At 41.5% G+C, this 19,801-nt stretch overlaps 1 protein-coding gene across 1 annotated transcript in view; it reads right to left on the bottom strand.

Moving 5' to 3' along the window:
• DIPK1A (divergent protein kinase domain 1A) overlaps positions 1-18,690 on the bottom strand; it is a 118,742-nt gene extending 100,052 nt beyond the window's left edge. Inside the window, exon 1 of the mRNA XM_022553422.2 lies at positions 18,569-18,690. Coding sequence (XP_022409130.1) covers positions 18,569-18,622 — 54 coding nt within the window. The 5' untranslated portion in view covers positions 18,623-18,690. The remainder of the gene's footprint in view (positions 1-18,568) is intronic.
• Between the last annotated feature and the right edge of the window lie 1,111 nt (positions 18,691-19,801).

Here is a 19,801-nt window from a genome sequence, read left to right as displayed (position 1 = left end):
AGATACCATCATGGTCAGGTTCTAGTGAGAGATCTCTTCCTAGCTTGCAGATAATTGCCTTCTCATCGTGTCTTCACATGGCAGAGAGACAGAACAAGCTCTCTGCGTTTATTCTTGTAGGGGCACAATACCAACACAAGGGCTCTGCCTTATCTTCAAATACCACACATTGGGGGTTAGGTCTTCAACATATGAATGGGGGGTATGTGTACAATTTAGTCCATAGCAATAAGTTTTAATTTCTCTGGAGTAAATGCCCAGGAGTTTAATTGCTGAATCATACAGTAGTTGTATGTTTAGTTTTTAAATAAATTGCCCATCTGTTTTCCAGGGTGGCTGGATCATTTTACATTCCCACCATTAACGTATGAATGATTCAGTTTTTCTGCATCCTTGTCAGCATTTGTTATTGCCATATTTCTTTTTTCGCCATTCCAATGATATCTCACTGTGGTTTTAATTTGCATTTCCCTAATGGCTAATGAATTGAACTCTTTTTTTTTTTAAGTAATTAATTTTGGCTGTGCTGGGTCTTAGTTGTGGCACGCAGGATCTTCCTTGCGGCATGTTTTTTTTTTAGTTGAGGCATGCTGGCTCTTAGTTGCAGCATGCATGTGGGAAGGGATTGAACCCGGGCCCCCTGCATTAGTGCAGAGTCTTACCCATTGGGCTACCAGGGAAGTCCCAAGTTGAACATCTTTTCGTGTGCTTATTTGCCATCTGTATATCCTCTTCAGTGCAATGTCTGTGCATGTCTTTTCCCTATTTTCTAATTGGACTGTTTTTTTTAACAGTTGAGTTTTAAGAGTTCTTTATGTATTTTAGTTACTAGTCTTTTGTCAGATATGTGGCTTGAAAATATCTTCTCCCCCTCCCTCCTTCCAAAAAATCTTCTCCTATTCTGTAGCTTGTCTTTTTATCCTCTTAACAAGGTTTTATTGCAGAGCAAAGATTTTAATTTTGGTGAGTTAAAATTTATCAATTTTTCCTTTTATGGAACATGCTTTTGGTGTCAAGTCTAAGAACTTTTTGCCTAGTCCTAGGCCCCAAAGCTTTTCTCCTTTTTTTTTTTCCTTAAAGTGTTATAGTTTTACATTTTCCATTTATATCCATGATCCATTTTGAGTTAATTTTTATATAAGATTTAGGTCAAGGTATTTGTTTTTGTTATTTTTTTTTTGGCCAATGGATATCCAATTGCAGGCTCAGTAGTTGTGGTTCGCAGGCTCTAGAGTGCAGGCTCAACAGTTGTGGCACACAGGCTTAGTTGCTCCACGGCATGTGGGATCTTCCTGGACCAGGGCTCGAACCCGTGTCCCCAGCATTGGCAGGTGGATTCTTAACCACTGCGCCACCAGGGAAGCCCAGTAAATGCTTTTTGATGAGGAAAAGTGCAACAGCAAAATGACAAGCACCAAAATAGCAACACAATATATCAAAGGAAGACTCCACTTGAAAGCTAAGAATCAGACTGAAGCAAATTAAGTTGTTGCTTAAAGCATAATAATTAAGGCCTTTAAATTCACCAAAGCATTCTGCTATCACAGACTGAAAAGGCTTGTTTATCCCTTCTCTGTCCTAGGGGAGTAAATTATCTCATGAGTCTTTCTATTTCTCCAAAGTGCTCTTTCAAAGGTGATGAAATGTTTAGGCAATTCATTACATTAACATGAAAATCTTTTACAGGACAGGATGATCAAAACCAAAAGGGGGGTGGGTAGCACTGACTAAAGAGGAAAGGATATGCTCTCTCAGGGTAATACCAAGTTTCCTGTTCTTGCCTGGCTGGCTCCTGCTTGTTAGTCAGACCTCAGGTTCTCCAGCCAGCCGGCTAACACAGATGTCTTGCCACTCACTATCATCTCACCCATTTTAATTATTTGCATTGTGCACATAGCTACCTGATGTTTTTGTTGTGTGGTTATTTTTTAACTTCATTTATTCTCTATCCATCAGGGCCCCTCCCCCAAACATGCAAATTCTATGACAGCAGAGAGCTATCATAGTCACTGCTACAAACCCAGTGCTTACCTGATACATAGCAGGTATACCCTTGTTGACTATAACCTATAGAAATCAGGAACAAAATTGATGCTAATTTTAAGACTAATCTTTAATTGAGTAGGTTTTTCCTTTTTTTTTTTTTTTTACTAAAATAAACTGTTGCTATTATACAAGATTTTCTGGGAAAAAATGTGCCAATAAATCTTTATCCCTCTGAAGTTATTTACGCCAATTCTCTTACCTTATTTTACTGAAATAACATTAATTATGCAATGCTTAAACAGATATTGCAGCCATGAAGATAAACAGGGTAGGTAAATATTCAAATGACAGATAGTTAAAATTCATATCAGGACTTTTACTTCAAGATGGTAGATTGAGGATATAGGTTTACTACTTAAAGCTTGCAAAACCACACTGAAAGAAGGGAGGCAAAAGAAGCAATGAAAGTTTAATATCAGGAGGAAGGGGAAGTAGGGGGGTTCACCAGTGGATGAAAGATCCAACAAATTTCGAGAATTCAAAAAGCTGATTGAATTGTGTTGACGGATGAGATGGGCAAAGAAAGCCACAGCCCAGAATACTCCACAAAGCAACCTAAAGAAGCTGGAAGCCAAACTCCTTGTTGGAATGCCAGAAGGAATCTAGAGAGCCAATCTGCCCTGGAACACCTGATGACTCTGGGCTCTGGGCCAGAGGTATGAGGGAGGGCAGGAGTGAGAAGTGGGGCTGAAGACAGTGGGGATAATTGAAGGTCTGTACCTGGAACTGCGCTGGTTGGCACCTCCATCTGCTTCCCCCACCCCCATGCAGATCACAGGCAGCCTGGCATTAACCCACAGTTGAAGAACCAGATAGCTGAAGGAACAAACAACCTGGGGAAAGCCAAGGCTTCTAATGGTAGTACAGTCCGCCCGGGATAAAGCACTCCTCTGACACGGGGCCCCCAGGGCCTGAGCACAGGCTCACCCCAGAGCAAGAAGGCCAGCCAATGCACCCCACCTACACAGAGGGCACAGTCAGCCATCCACTCAGGTGATAGGTATAGGAGGAAAAGAGACCCACTTTTCAAATAGCAGAGGAAATCCACACCAGTTTCTCAGCCCTGCTTTCTAAAATATGAATAGATGACCAAGGCACATGGAAAAATCCAGCAGCATGAAAAAGAAGAGCTAAGAAAAACATATAGAAAAAGGAATCCTGAGGGGAACAAATATAATTAAGGGACATAAGAAAATAAAATATATTTTTTTTAAAAACTGCTATAATCAAAGGATTCCAGAGGGTATTACATGCATATAAACTAGGAATAGGAAACCACACACACAGAAAAGGAACAAAGAACTTGACATAAGTCTTTTAAATTAAATTTAAAAGTCAGAATTTGAAGAGTGATTAGAAAAGGAAAAAAATCAACAGATGAGCTGGAAAATAAAACTGAGAAACTCAGAATGAGAGTGTATGGATAAAAAGATGGAAAATAATAGAGAAACTGTGAGAGATACAAAGAGCCAATCCAACAGGTACAACATTTGACTAATAAGAGCCCCCCAAAGAGGAAACCGAAAAAAGAGAAGGGAGAAGCTATTAATTAACAGAATTCCCCGGAGTTGAAGAAACACCCAAGTCTTAAGATTGAAAGGGCTGGAGGCTTCCCTGGTGGCGCAGTGGTTGAGAGTCCACCTGCCAATGCAGGGGACACGGGTTCATGCCCCGGTCCGGGAAGATCCCACATGCCGCGGAGCGGCTGGGCCCGTGAGCCATGGCCGCTGAGCCTGCGCGTCCGGGAAAGGCCGCAACGGGAGAGGCCACAACAGTAAGAGGCCCACGTACCGCAAAAAAAACAAACAAAAACAAGAATCCACCTGCCAATGCAGGGGACACGGGTTTGAGCCCTGGTCCAGGAAGATCCCACATGCCGCGGAGCAACTAAGCCCGTTCGCCACAACTACTGAGCCTGCGCTCTAGAGCCCGTGAGCCACAACTACTGAGCCCACATGCCGCAGCTAATGAAGCCCACGCACCTAGAGCCCGTGCTCCACAACGAGAGAAGCCCCTGCTCGCCGCAACTAGAGAGAGCCCATGTGCAGCAACAAAGACCCAACGCAGCCGAAGATAATAAATAAATAAATAAAATTTAAAAAAAAAAGATTGAAAGGGCTGAGTGCTCAATACAATCAACTGATAAAAGACCCACATTTATACATTTCCTCATGGAATTCCAAAACAAATATAAAAAGGAGACACTGAACAGGAAAAACAGGTCACCCACCAAGGATTGACAATCAAACTGGCTTCTTGTTAGCAACAGAGGATGTTAGAAGACAATGTCTTCATGGTTTTAAAGAAAATTATTTTCAGCCCAGAATTCTGCACCCAACCTAACTACAAACAAAGGTACAATAAAGACAGTTTTAGACATGACTCAGAAAGTTTACTTCCCACACATCCTTTCTAAAGAACTTATTTCAGGATATACCCCAGTAAAATTATGGCATAAATCAGAACAGTGGAAGACCCAGGATCCTAAGAACAGTGATTCCAACATAGAAGAATAGAGGAAAACCCTTGGAAGGCAGCTGTGCAGTAGCCTAGAGAAGCATTTGGTCATGAAGGGGGATTCCACAGAATAAAAAATACAACTGAGAATATGGAAGAAGTGAGGCTATGGTAAAGGCATATTATGCCAAAAAAAAACCCAAAAAACAAAAAACAATTAGAAACTCCCTGAAAATTAAAAAGAAAGAAAAATACAAATGTCACAAAAAAGCTGCATTTCAAGTAAGAAGCACGCTTACATATCCTAATTATAAGGAACTGGAATATGAGAAAAGGGGATGTAGTTGTTCTTGATCTTACAGTCTTGAGAGCCAAGGGGTCATGACCCTGGCCCTGTAGAAAATGTAATCCCAGCACACAAATTGGCTCTGCACTAAATACAGAATGATATTTTAGGGGGTACTAAAAATAGAGAGGCCCTTCATCTTAGGCCAGAGTTAACTTTGATGTGGTTGGTCTCAAGACATAAATTTCAGGACCCTAAGAGAAAGACTGGCCAAAACTGCTTTACTCTTGTTTTATTTTCTATAATTGTGGCATCAAATGATAGCCAGTTCTACCTGCAGTGCTTTCCCCAAAGATGAAAGTTGTTTTCATTATTCAAATGGTCTAGGACTCCAAAACTGGCTCAGTTCACTTGGATCTGAGGGGCAGATAACATAATAAATGTCTGCTTCCTAGAGCTGAGTATAACCAGGTAATCATTCCAAAAAAGACAGTATATTGACTGCTCAGGGGAGACACTGTGGCTCAGAGTGATCTCAAATCATAACTCTGTTACTTCACTACAGATCCCAAAGGCTAGGCTTTAAATCATGATTCTTTAGTAGGAATATTAAAAGGCAAGCAAGCATGATTTCTAAGCAAAAAGAAACTTTCTATAGGGAATGTGCAAATATCACATGTTCTCTTCCCTATTGGCAAAAATATGGTTTAGCTTCTGGAAAGGGACAAATCCTTGCAGTAATTTGCTTAATAACAAAAGACATTTGTCCCAGTAATTCTACCCACTTTCCTGACACGGAGAAAATAATTTCATGCTGCAGTCAAGGGATCTCAGGTTTACAAGGGAGATTTTTCCTTTTATGGAAGAATTAACAAGTCATAATAATATAATACTGTTTATAGTTTTCATCTTGTAGAGTCAACTTATTTGGAGATTTGGTTATTGTCACAGGATAAAATATAAAGTTATCAACTTTGACAATGTAAAAGTGTTGCTGGACTTCCCTGGTGGCGCAGCGGTTAAGAATCCGTCTGCCAATGCAGGTGACACAGGTTTGATCCCTGCTCCAGGAAGATCCCACGTGCTGTGCAGCAACTAAGCTCGTGCGCCACAACTACTGAGCCTGCGCTCTAGAGCCCGCGAGCCACGACTACTGAGCCCGCGCACCTAGAGCCCATGCTCCGCAACAAGAGAAGCCACCTCAATGAGAAGCCCATGCACCACAACGAGTAGGTCCTGCTAGAGTAGGCCCTGCTCTCTGCAACTAGAGAAAACCCACACGCAGCAATGAAGACCCAACAAAGACAAAAAAAAAAAAAAGTGTTGCTGACAGTAACTGGGAAAACCAGATGAAAAACAGAACATGTTCTAATGTCCCTTCTTAAAAAGGGGGGAGTAGACAGACTGACAAAAGTGGATGAAATGAGAAAGAGTTGTCATTATCTGAAGTTACTAAGTTAAGCAACAGAAGACGTAAAATTTAAAACAAACACTGGAAGAGAATGAGATGACCGTAGTGTAAGCAAGCTAAATACTCCTTAAAAGTAGAAAGTCAATAGATATATCTAAAGTTGATAAATCAAGAAACAGAGGTAAAAGTTTATTATTTAGAGCAGCAGCCCCAAATCATTTTTTATTGTACAATCCTCTCAGGGAAAATATCTTAGAGCACAAATCCCTAACATTTGTATATTTACTTATTTATACTCTATATAAAATCATGATTATATTAACTTACTAATTGTATACTGTGACTCACACAGTAATAGAAATTAAAAGTATATAAGAATAATTTTGAATAGATTTTTATTGTGGGGGGATGCTTATTATAATAATGAACTGAAAACAAAAAATCATCAGCTATTCTGACAAAAACATTTTAAGATATAAAAAGTATATGAGAATAAATACAATTTCAAATAACTTCTTCCAGTACCCAAATTCAGCATCATATGCACCTCCCAGCGTGTGTGCAGTTCCCTTTAGACATACAGCTCTAGAACTTAGAGGTTTAGCCACCAGAAAATCCAATAAGGTAAGTGATTCAAAGAGGCTACCTTTTGGGAGCAAAGCTGAGGGTAAGGAGAAGTGGAAGGGGAGACTTATGATTTGCATCATAAGCTCACCTATACTATTTTACTTATTGTATATACATTTTCTTTCATATAAGTAATTAGTTAATCTGATCAACTGCATAAAACTCTATGTCTGGATTCAGTCATTCAACAAACATTTATTGAACATCTGCTTTGGGCTAGGCACAGGAGATAAAGAGAGGAAATTGACATCTTGGCTGTCAGGGAGATCATAGTCTGGGGCTCAGAAGAGAGATACGAAAATCACTGATGACAATTCAATATCATAAGTGCTGTAAGAGAAGTGTGTGCCAGATATCATGTACCCACAGGGTGGGGCACAAAAGAGGTACACGAATACCATGTGGGATGTTAGGGAGGAATTGCTGAAAGGTCACTTCCTCTCTGAGTTGAAACCTAAAGGACAAGTAGAAAACTGAGAATAAACCAGGTAAAGAGGGATGCAGGAAATGGGGGAAGGGCATTCTAGGGTAAAGAGGAAATGGTGGGGTAGACAGGTTGACATGTGAGAGAGAAGCACAGTGTGTTGGGAAACTGGAAGGTTTTCAGAATTGCTAGAGCAAACAGTGCATGAGACGGTAGTGGCAGGAATGAAACAGCAAGATAGGAAGGGACCAGAAACAAAGAGCCACGCTCAGAACTCTGCTTAGTCTACTGAAGGCAATGGTAAGCCACTGAAGGATTTCACTGGTAGGGAGGGAGATTAGATCAGATTGGCATTTTGGGAAAGACTGCTCTGGAAGTAATGTGGAGGGTGTATCTGAAAGGGGTAAATGAGGAAGGGCCTTCTGGAGGCTATTACAGTGGGCCTAATGAGACAGCAGGAGACAAACGGCCAACAGGTACATGAAAAGGTGCTCACTATCACTAATCATCAGAGAAATGCAGATCAAAATCGCAATGAGCTATCACTTCACACCTGTTAGAATGCCTATATCAAAAAGACAAGAGACAACTATGTTGGCCAGGATGTGGAGAAAAGGGAACTCTTAGGCACTATTGGTGGGAATGTAAGTTGGTTCAGCCACTATGGAAAACAGTATGGAGATTCTGCAAAGAATAAAAAATAGAACTACCATATGATCCAGCATTCCTACTTCTGGGTATATAACCAAAGGAAATGAGAACAGGATCTCAAAGAGATAGCTGCATTCCCATGGTCACTGCAGCATTATTCACAATAGCCAAGACATGGAAAGAACCTAAGAGTCCAAAGTGTCCATTGGAAGATGAATGGATAAAGAAAATGTGGCATATACATACACCACGGAATACTACTCAGCCATGAGAAAGAAGGAAATACTACCATTTGCAACAAAATAGATGGACCTTGAAGGCATTATACTAAGTGAAATAAGACAGACAGAAAGAAAAATATTACATAGTATATCATTTATATGCAGAATCTAAAAATTTTTTTAAAAGTCGAAGTCTTAGAGAGTAGAAAAATGGCTACCAGAGGCTGGGAGGTGGGAAAAATAGGGAAAGGCCAATAAAAGGCCAGTAAAACCTTACAGCTGCACAATGAATAAGGTCTGAGGATCTAATGTAAAACATGGTGCCTATAGTTGATAACACTGTATTTTTTTTTAAAGATGATGCAATCAAAAGTTATTTAGGAGATGCACTAGTGGAATTGCTGAGGGATTAAACATGAGGGTAAGGAAACAGGGAGAGTCTAGAAGGACTTAGGTATATTTATCTCTTGAGTAACTGGAGACTATCACTAACTGAAATAGGGAAAGAAGCAATTTGGGGGCAGGACTTCAGCTTTGGACATGTTGAATACGAAGTGCTATCTAGAGGTAGATATCAAATAAGCAACTAGATGCAAATCTGAAGTTCTGGGTGGGGAGGTTTGGGCTGGTGATACAGAATTGAGACCCATTAGTATTTGGGTTGTAGTGTAAGCCATGTGAAGAGATGCAATTACCCAAGGAGACTACAAAGTGAGAAGTAGAGAAGCTTGGAATCCTGAGGAAAGCAGGGGGCAAAGGAAGATGAGATTGAAAGGAAAGTGTGGAATAAAGGATAGAATAAGAATAAAGGAAGGTCAGAGGAGCAAGGAAGTAGTGAGTGAGCAAAGAAGAGTAGCTGAAATGACAACATGTGATCCTAACTAAATAGGGAAAAGAGGGAAGCCAGAGGAAGTTGGCAGATTGGAAGAAATGGGGGTGGCAAGAGCCTCAATTATAATGACAATGATGAGGATGATATGATGGTGCTGCTGGTAACAGTAAAGAGTAAGAATGTGAAAGAGACAGCAGTGTGTGCTTAGCGTGAGCTATTGCAGTTCAATATCTCAAAGTCATTACAGAATATTTTTGAATATATGTAAAAATATGTGTACTATACTGTATCATTTTGCACATCCTGAGTACTAAGCTCAGGATAAAGGACAAGACCAGGGTAATAAACAGGCTCTGCCTTCACTGGATACGAATTTAGTTCTACTGGTTCAGGTGTGACTGAAAAATCTTACAAGCTGGCACATTAAAACAAAACCAAGCATTGTCTTCTTTAAGGGGTAAAGAACAACAATGTTAGTTAATTACAGTAATAAACAGAAAGAAATAGGTTACATTTTAAAGAACCTTTTCTTAGAGTTCATAAAGTGATACTTTTCCACTTTTACTTCAGTTTGTACAAGGATACAAAAGATTTAAGAATAGTATCTATTGTAAAAACAAGTATCACCACATGTGGTTGCTCAGCAGCTATTTATTTGTATTTTCCTTCCTTTAATAAGTATGCAAGATTCCTCTCATAGTAACTGCTGGAATGATAAATATAATAATAACTCTCTTATAAAATCTCTTCTTTGGCAATATCTTAAAAACCTAATAGTAATGGGGGAAAAACCAAAATATTTTAGGAAATGATTGATTTTTTTAAACTGTCAAAATTTTCAGTTGTATTCTTTCTGGGGTAGACAGAATTCTAAAGCTGTCTCCCAACATTCCCACTCCCTGGTTATTTAATCAAACACTAATCTAGATGCTGCTGTGAAGAGACTTAAACTAGAGATGTTATCTTGGATTATGCAGGTGGACCCAATGTAATCATATGAACCCTTAAAAGCAGAAGAGGAAGGAGTCAGAGAGATGAGGCAGAGAAAGGCAGTAAAAGGCAGAGGCAGAAGAGTAACATTCGAAGGACTCCACCCACTGTTACTGGCTTTGAAGATGGAGAAAAGAAGCCATGAACCCAGAAATGAAGGCAGTCTCTAGAAGCTGAGAACAACCCCCAGCCAACAGCCGGCAAGGAAATGGAGCCTTCAGTCCTACTACAGCATGGAACTGAATTCTGAAAACAATCTGAAAGAGCCTGGAAATCAATTCATTCTCAGAGCTCCAGAAAGAAACTCAACCCTACTGATGCCTTGATTTTCAACCTTGTGAAACCTGGAGCAGATAACCAGCTGGGCCATACCGTCTTGGGACTTCTAACCTTCAGAAGTGTGAGATACGGGTACAAATAAATGTGTGTTTTCTTAAGCTGCTAAATCTATGGCAATTTGTTACAGGACCACTGGGAAACTAACAATACTTTCTTTAATCACTGACTTCAGGGCTTCCCTGTTTGCACGGTGGTTAAGAATCCGCCTGCCAATGCAAGGGACACGGGTTCGGGCCCTGGTCTGGGAAGATCCCACATGCTGTGGAGCAACTAAGCCCATGTGCCACAACTACTGAGCCTGTGCTCTAGAGCCCACGAGCCACAACTACTGTAGCCCACACGCGTAAAGCCCGTGCTCTGCAACAAGAGAAGCCACCACAATGAGAAGCCCGCGCACCGCAACGAAGAGTAGCCCGCTCACCGCAACTAGAGAAAGCCCGTGCACAGCAACAAAAACCCAACTCAGCCAAAAATAAATAAATAAAATAAACAATAATAAAATTTTTTAAAAATACTGCATGGGTCTTCCCTGGTGGCGCAGTGGTTGAGAGTCCGCCTGCTGATGCAGGGGACACGGGTTCGTGCCCCGGTCGGGGAAGATCCCACATGCCGCGGAGCGGCTGGTCCCGGGAGCCATGGCCCCTGAGCCTGCGCGTCCGGAGCCTGTGCTCCACAATGGGAGAGGCCACAACAGTGAGAGGCCCACGTACCGCCAAAAAAAAAAAAAAAATACTGCATGATTCTACTTACATGAGTTATCTAAAGAAGTCAAACACATGGAAACAGAAAGTATAATAGAATGTGGTCACCAGGCTGGTGAGGAGGGGAAAATGAGGAGTTGTGCAATGGGTACAGAGTTTCAGTTCTGCAAGATGAAAAAGTTCTACAGATCTGTTGCCAAAAATGTGCATATATTAACAGTCCTGTACTGTACACTTAAAAATGGTTAAGATGGTAAACTTTATACTGTGTGTTTTGGCCACAATAAAAAACAAAACAAAAGAAAGAAAAAACATACCCACAACATCATGATCATACCTAAAAAGATAATTATTTAATTTCATTAAATAGTCATCAAAAAAATCCCCTACTATTTCTAAAGAAAAATTCATCCACTAATATTTTGGGTTTTTAAAACACGCTCATTTTACAGTATCCTGGTTTTTCTAAACTCATATACTTTCTAGATTAAAGGGTTTTAAAGGAAAATTATTCACAAAATATTTGAATGTCTAGAAATAGATATGTTAAGAATGTGAGACATTTATCTTTTCAATCAATGTAAAAAGATGGTATTTAACAGAATAGTATAGTATTGTTTTTCAAAGTAACTTTAAAAAATGAAAACATTAAGATGAAAACCTCTAAAAAAAGAAAACTTCTGTAAAGAATACAAAACAACATTAAGATGAAAAACTGAGGCACTGGGAAGATGACAATGAAGAAACCTTTTTACTATATGCTACAGCCTGAAAGTGTGTGAGGATGAAATCTGCCTGAGAATTCACCATTTCTTTTGAGTTTCTAACAGGGGTAGGAAAGCAACTTATGGTAATATCAAAAGGCTGCATTATAATTCTATGCTTGATTTTAAGACATTATGGGATACAGATGCTCCCTGTGTATTCACAAGTCTCAGGAAGCTAATCATCATTCTGCAGATTTAGTTTCAGGCAAAGGCAAAAGTGTAGCTCTGAACAGCAGGTATAATAAACCTATATTATTAAACCATGCTACTTATAGTCCTTCTCCCTTTGGAGAATAGGAAACAACTACTTGCTCTTACTATCCTTAGATTTAGAATAATCCTGTGAGCTGAAAATGAGCAAAAAGCTGTATTAGTCTTACTACCATATTTGTCAACATTGTCACTATTACCAGCTAATCTGTATCAGTAACCCTATCTGGCACTAAATCCTGCAAAATATCCACATGAAGTCATAAAGAACCAAACTATCTACAGTAGTCATATTTGAAGACTAGTACTAATGTAAGTCAAAGAGCCAGGCAAGTATCAGAAATGTTAAACAAGTGCCAACACCCGGATTAGAACATGCCATCTATCCATCCATTCATGACAGCCCTACTGAACACATATTGAAACTGTTAGTCAAGAGGATGCCTTAAGAAATCTAAAACTTTTGTGATTTAAAGGACTTGAAAAACCTTCAGAAGTACCCAAGAATCTCAGACTTCAAATTCCATTAGAGTTGGGCCAGCTTTTTATATGTAACAGGGCATGCAGGCAGAATAACTGGAATGGAAAATGTGTCTAATCTAAGTATAGAGAATTAGCTTAAATTGTCTTAACTTTCATTCTTCCAGGACTTAATGACAGTGAGAAGGAAGAAGGTATTAAAAAGTAAAACCAATGAATTATAGGGCTGCTGTGTTATCAGTCCCACTCAGACTGAGTAAACACCAAACAAAGTGGATCCTAATTTGTAGAAAACATGATGCTAAAAACAGACAAACGCAGGTGTCATTCTGGGTCACCATGCAGGCCACGAGGAGTATCATCACAATGGTGTGTGGAAGAAAAACACTGCCTAAAAATGGTCCAAACTGGTTAACACCTACAGATTCTGTTCTCATCGGCAGGATTCTACTCCGTTCAATGTGCCACAACATTTAGCTAGTCCAGGAAGTACTATTTCCCAGGTAAGTTTTCAACAAAATAGCTAGGAAGGGCAGAACCGCAAGTTAGTGTGCTCTGAGAATACTGCCTGGCCGTGAGCTGCTTGTCGCTCAGGTAAATGCTTGTGGGATATCACAATCCCTCCTGGCTCACAGAGAGGCCGCAAAGGCAAACAGTGTGCCTGCACCAGTCCTCTGGATGAAGTACTCCCTGCACCAAAAAGCTGGCATTAGTGGAATCTACAAGAGTCAGAAAGAAGGACCACATGAATGGGATAAACTCAGTTTCTTTTCTTTTTTTTTTTTTTTACAGCTTTATTGAGATATAATTCACAACCGTACAGTTTATTCATTTAAAGTATACAATTCAGTGGTTCTTAGTATATTCACAGAGTTGTGCAAAGCATCAATTTTAGAACACTTCCATTACCACAAAAAGAAACCTCATATCCATTTCCCCCCAACCCTCCCAGCCCTAGGCAACAACTAATCTATTTTCTGTCTTTATAGATATGCCTTTTCTGGACACTTCATATAAATGGAACCACAGAATATGTGATCTTTTGTGAGTGGCTTCTTTCATACAGTGTTTTCAAGGTTTATCCATGTTATAGCACGTATCAATTCTTCATTCTTCTTTATTGTTGAATAATATTCTACTACATGGACACACCATATCAGTTCTTTTCTTCACAAGCAGTAGAATCTCTTTTGCGATATAAACAAAACTACAAAAAGTACTTAGGTCCCCACATTAGTCCATAAATGCCTATTTAAGCCATATTATAGCTGAAAACTTATCATAATTGCATAATACTACGGTTTCTAGAAACATTATCAATCATCACAGTGATATCTGGATTAAAGAAATACTGAGAACGAAGCTCCTTTATAATTAAGTTAATTGCTTAAATTTTTTTCCCTGTAAATTGCAGTAGGAAGAGGAACTTGCAAGCCCTAAGGCCCGAACACCTCAGGACAAAACTACTTTTTGACTCCACCCACTTGAAGATGAACAGCAAAACGGCAAGTATACAAAGCTGGTGTCTGCAACTTCCCTCTCTTCTTGCTGGGCCCTTCATCTCTTCCCCCTATCTTTGACATTCAATACTCTTCACCCCTCCTCCTAGTTCCAAAGAAAACAAGACCTTTTATATCTGTTGACTAATTACTGCCTCACTTTAAATTAAAATATTACATTTACATGAAAATGTTAATTAAACCAGACATTTTCTAAGACATTCTCCCAAAACCTGAAATGAGAATTAGTTTCCCTGGAAAGAACTTCTGGTAGGAACAAGCTGGTAAGCGGAGAGGTTTTTGTTTTGTTTTTACCAAGAGACCCTCTCAAATCATAGTAAACCCACCCCATGGCAAATTGAATTTAGTCAGTCCTCTCAGGGTAATGCATATCTAGGAGGACAGTGAGAGAAAATAAGGAACTGTTATTAATTTTGTTAGGCGTGATAATGGTATTATGTCTAAAGATATCCTTATCTGTTAGAAATTCATACTGAGGTATTTGGACGAAATGATGTGATACCTGAAATTTGCTTCAAAATACTTTAGTTGGAAAGAGGACATGGGGGAGGGGAGATGAAACAAAATACTGATAATTGTTGAGGGTAAGTGATAAGGTACATGAGAGTTCATTATTCTTTTCTGCTTTATGTATATATAAAAATTTCCATAGTAAAATACTTTTTAAAAGAGAGAAACTGTTCTGTTCCTCTCAGGCAGTCTTTCGTTCCTTCACTTTTCCTTCGTAACACTTACTGTTGTCACTATATATTTCTTTTTTTAAGTTAATTTTTTAAAATTTATTTATTTTATTTATTTATTTTTGGCTGTGTTGGATCTTCGTTGCTGCACGTGGGCTTTCTCTAGTTGCAGTGAGTGGGGGCTACTCTTTGTTGAGGTGCGCAGGCTTCTCATTGCGGTGGCTTCTCTTGTGTGGAGCACGGGCTCTAGGCGTGCGGGCTTCAGTAGTTTGGCACACGGGCTCACTAGTTGTGGTTTGCGGGCTCTAGAGCGCTGGCTCAGTAGTTGTGGCGCACGGGCTTAGTTGCTCCGCAGCATGTGGGATCTTCCTGGACCAGGGCTCGAACCCGTGTCCCCAGCATTGGCAGGCAGATTCTTAACCACTGCGCCAACAGGGAAGCCCTAAATTAATTTTTATTGGAGTCTAGTTGCTTTACAATGTTGTGTTAGCTTCTACTGCACAGCAAAATGAACCAGCCATACATATACATATATCCCCTCCCTTTTGGATTTCCCTCCCATTTAGGACACCACAGTGCATTAAGTAGAGTTCCCTGTGCTATACAGTATGTTCCACTCAGTTGTCTATTTTATACATAGTATCAGTGGTGTATATATGTCATCCCTGTCTCCCAATTCCTCCCACCACCCCCCTTTCCCCCTTGGTATCCAGACATTTGTTCTCTACATCTGTGTCTCTATTTCTGCTTTGCAAATAAGGTCATCTATACCATTTTTCTAGATTCCACGTATATGTGTTAAAATATGATATTTTTCTCTTTCTGACTTACTTCACTTTGTATGACACTCTCTAGGCCCAGCCACATCTCTACAAATGACCCAATTTCGTTCCTTTTTATGGCTGAGTAATACTCCAGTGTATCTATGTACCACATCTTCTTTATCCACTCCTCTGTTGATGGGCATTTAGGTTGTTTCCATGTCCTGGCTATTGTAAATAGTGCTGCTATGAACATTGGGGTGCATGTGTCTTTTTGAATTATGGTTTTCTCTGGGTATATGCCCAGTAGTGGAATTTCTGGGTCATATGGGAGTTCTATAATTAGTTTTTTAAGGAACTTTCATACTGTTCTCCATAGTGACTGTATCAATTTACACTCCCACAAACACTGAAAGTGGGTTCCCTTTTCTCCACACCCCCTCCAGCATTTATTGTTTGTGCATTTTTTGATGATGGCCATTCTGACCGGTGTGAGGTGATGCCTCATGTCACTATATATTTCTAAGATTATTTTATTAATGTTTGTCTCCCTGACTAGACTTTAAGCTGCATGAGAACCACAAAGGTGTTCTGTTTAGCTCCTTTAGAATCTCTACCACCTCACAGTTCCTGGCATGTGAGAGGCATCCAACAAATATTTATTAAGTAAATAATGGAGTCAATAAAATTAAGTCATATCATGCCCCCAGATAAATAAATACTCAATAAATAAAAAGGGGGATGGTAGAAAGTCAGGGACCTTTGGTTGAAGGAATTTAACATATTTACCTATATGTATTTACCACTTAAGTTCATATGCTTTTCTATTAAAAAATGTAGTAAAGGTGTCACAAAATAGATTTAACTTCCTCTAGATAATCCTCACTACGTTCATGTGATTACTCAGCTAAGAACTACACTCTCCACTTCATGATGTGGAAACTATAGAGCTGAAAAGTTGTGAAATTTTTTCAAGGGCATAATGAACCAGATGTACAAATGAACAAAACTCAGCTCTGTCCTAATGCCTCAAGCCTCATGCTGTTCCCAAAGGAACATGATTTTATTCTCAAGAAAAAGAAAACAATAAAAATATAAAAATAAGAGTACTATATATGTTAATTCAACTTTCAGTGGCTGAGAAACTGAATAGCTAGCTGTATAACAGTCTTAGATTAAAATATTTTATTTTAGCTTCACCTAAAACAATTTCAAGGTTGAAGCACCTAATGGTAGAGGAAGTATTAAAAACATAAGGTGAGGCATTTAGGCAATAGAGAACAGAAGGCATGACACGAGTAACCTGAAGGCCTTTTTTTTAAAGCTGGTTAAATTGAAACAGTATGGTGAGGGACAACTAACAAGAAAATTCATAAAGAAATTCATAAAGAGAATAAATACTAATACCAAGACAATGTTTAAAACACCAGCGCACCCGGTTCCCAAGTTTTAAATTTATTTATCTCAAATATAATACTATAATCAATAAAGATTTCTACTTAATCATTATTTTATATAGAAATAGCCTACTAAAATACCACTATGCCCCCAAATTCTTTTGAAATACTTAAAACCTGCATTTACCTTAATTTGGTAATAGATAATGATGCACACATTCAGGAAGGCAGAAACACCAAATGTTTCCCATTAACAGAAGCGTAACTATTTGTAAAACTAATCTTAACTCAGCCAATCTGAAAGCTCTTGTACTATGGTGCCAAAAAAGTCACAACCACACCTGTGGAGAACAGTGAGAACCAAATGAGTCACAGTCTAAAAGTCTGCCACGAAATCGAATAAATAAATAAATAAATAAATAAATAGTTTTAGTTAAGAAAAAACATTTAAAATATCTCAATAAACTTACTTTGAGTACAGAGTCTGGAAAGATTTTTTTTTTTTTTCTCTTACATAAAGGGTTACAAAGAGGTATCTGGCCTGGGTTGAATTCTAGACTGGGTTGCTCTACTGTTACTCAAGGCACAGTTACTACTGGTGGAGCTGCTACAAAGACTCAGAACGTTCCGTTTTACTCCTGTACTCTTCATATCATGGGCTGTCAATCATGCTTCCAACTTGCAGTACATCACTCATTGCAGAGTAATGATTCACACATGCTATTTCCAAACAAAAATGTAAGATTTACTTGCCCCATGACGCTTTCTTCTCAACTTTTAAAATAATTGATAAAAGCACCAGCTGAGCATGAATTCCCATCCTAAAATAATCTATCAATATCTTTAAGCCTTTTAAGGTAAGCGGTAAAGGAATACTGTCCTCTGAATGCAGACAACACTGCAGACCCACGCGAGGCATTGATTTGTAGTTGTTTTTCCACTGGGGTGATGGATTTGCGCTCAGCTACTCACGGTGTCTACTAGGTCCCCCTGGTGACCAACAGTACAATGAAGACAGTAGCAGGGTTCGAAGACAGACTGGCAGCGGAACAGAGGGTGGAACGGGAAATCATGAAAAATTAACACGCCAACAGTACACATGACATGACTGAAAATTACGTTTGCATTGTTGGGGTATCTGAGATCGGCCAAGACACTGTCCCCTTCCTTTTAAAACGCAAACATCCATCCGCCTCGCTTGGGCTTCGGAGCCCTACCTCCCATTTAAATCACGGGTGTGACGGAGAGACCGAACCAAGGGGTTCAGCCCGAGGCACATGCCGCTTCTCCAGGGTTTGGGAAAAACACTGACGTGACAAATTACCATAATTTTCTAAAATATGGAGGAATGACACACCACCTTTCCTACCACCTACTGAAGACTCAGGACAGAGTCGAGAGCAGCCGCCCTGAGGGGCCCACCACGGAGGGGGGAGGAGAGCACCGGCCCAGGGAGAAGACGGCGGCACGTCCCGAGCCCAGACTGCGGAGCCCCGAACGCGAGGGGCGTAGGGTCGCACCCGGGTCACGTCCCGGAGCTCTCGGGATGAGAGGGGCGCGAGGGCGAGCCCGGGGCGGCCGACATGCGGGGGGCGGCGGGACAGCGGCTGGGGCTGCGGCGCCCGGGCGGCGAGGGAGGGCGCGCCGCCAGGTGCCGGACGGCAGGGGGCAGCGGGGTTCGGGCGGGCGCCGGACCCAGGGAGGGAGGAGGGAGGCGGGCGAGTCCCGCGCAGAGAGAGGGCGCGCGGCGGGCTCGCCGCCGGCCTACCTGGAGGTAACAGGGTTTCCTTAGCCAGGCCCCCGGACAGAGACTCCTCGCCATGGTAATCACACATCGCCCCGCCGCGCCGCAGTCAGAGGCGGACCCGAGCGCTGGCGACCCGGTTCCCCGCCTTCCCCCGCCCCCAGCTCGGCCGGGCCCGCCCACTCCTCCGCCCCCGCGGCGGCGCGCGCCGCGCTTCCCCCGGCCCTGCTGCGGTGACTGCAGCCGGCTGCCCGAGGCCCGGCCTCCTGCTCTGCTCGCCGGGCTGCCGGGGCTGTCAGAGCTGCCGCCGTCTCCGGCATAAAAGGGAGTCGCGCCTCGCCTCGGCCGACACAAATCCAACTGCGCGTCGCGCTTAAAGGGGAGGCGTGCGGAGGAGGGGTGGGGCGCCGCGGAAGAGGGGGTGTCGCACGCTCGGCGCCAGGAGGGGCTGGTTGAGCCGGGTGAGGGCTTGCGCCCCGCGGACGGGAGAGCCCGGCGCTCAGACGTCGCCGACCTGAGTGACTGTTCCCGGCTTCCCGCTCCCAACGCTGCGCGTCCCCACCCCGCCCGGAGGGTCTGACGCTCCCTTTGGACTCTGCTCCTTCAGGCCGGACGTGTCTGGGCGGGTTGCGTGGAAATTCAAGGGAAGCTTGGGGCTCCTTCCCGGGGGACCGGCTTTTTCTCCTTGGAGCACGGTGGTCCGTTTGGCCGCGGGAGGCGCCGGCGGGCGCATCCCCTGAGCGAACGCAGACGGGGCTCTCCTCTGCTGAAGTCAACGTGCCCGCCAAATACAGTCCTCTAACGGCCTTCAACTTTTTTCCTGAGTACTTTTTAGAAAGTCTGACCTTTTAGGTCTGTATTGTTTTCAGACAGCTTCAGAGTTTTCCTGGCCCCACCCAGGAACCCTGAGTCAAAAGAAAAAAGAAAAATATTACTGAATTAAATACAGTACTGAAGACAGGAGACCTGGGACGTGGCATAGCTACTCAGTTAAGGCTACATAACACAGGGTGTGGTGTCTTTCTTTTGACAGTGAAGTCCAAATAAGGGAAAAAACAGCCACCCTAGCGGGAAAACAGCTGTTGATCCTAGCAACTTGTAATGGAGGAAGATATGTTTTTGCTTCTTTTTACCCGGTATACCACCTTTTCACGTGACGCCAACAAAGTTTAGGTGGCCACTTAGAACTCATTTGGGCCTGTTGCTCTGACAAAAGGTTTCCCCAGAAGCAAACATTTACTTACTATTACTGTGGTT

Source organism: Delphinapterus leucas, chromosome 1 (genome assembly GCF_059928025.1).
Source record: "Delphinapterus leucas isolate spDelLeu-1000000601 "Yukka" chromosome 1, BTC_Dleu_Yukka2, whole genome shotgun sequence".
Classification (NCBI taxonomy): domain Eukaryota; kingdom Metazoa; phylum Chordata; class Mammalia; order Artiodactyla; family Monodontidae; genus Delphinapterus; species Delphinapterus leucas.
Note: the sequence above shows the minus strand (reverse complement) of the source record. Positions and strands in the feature narration are given on the sequence as shown.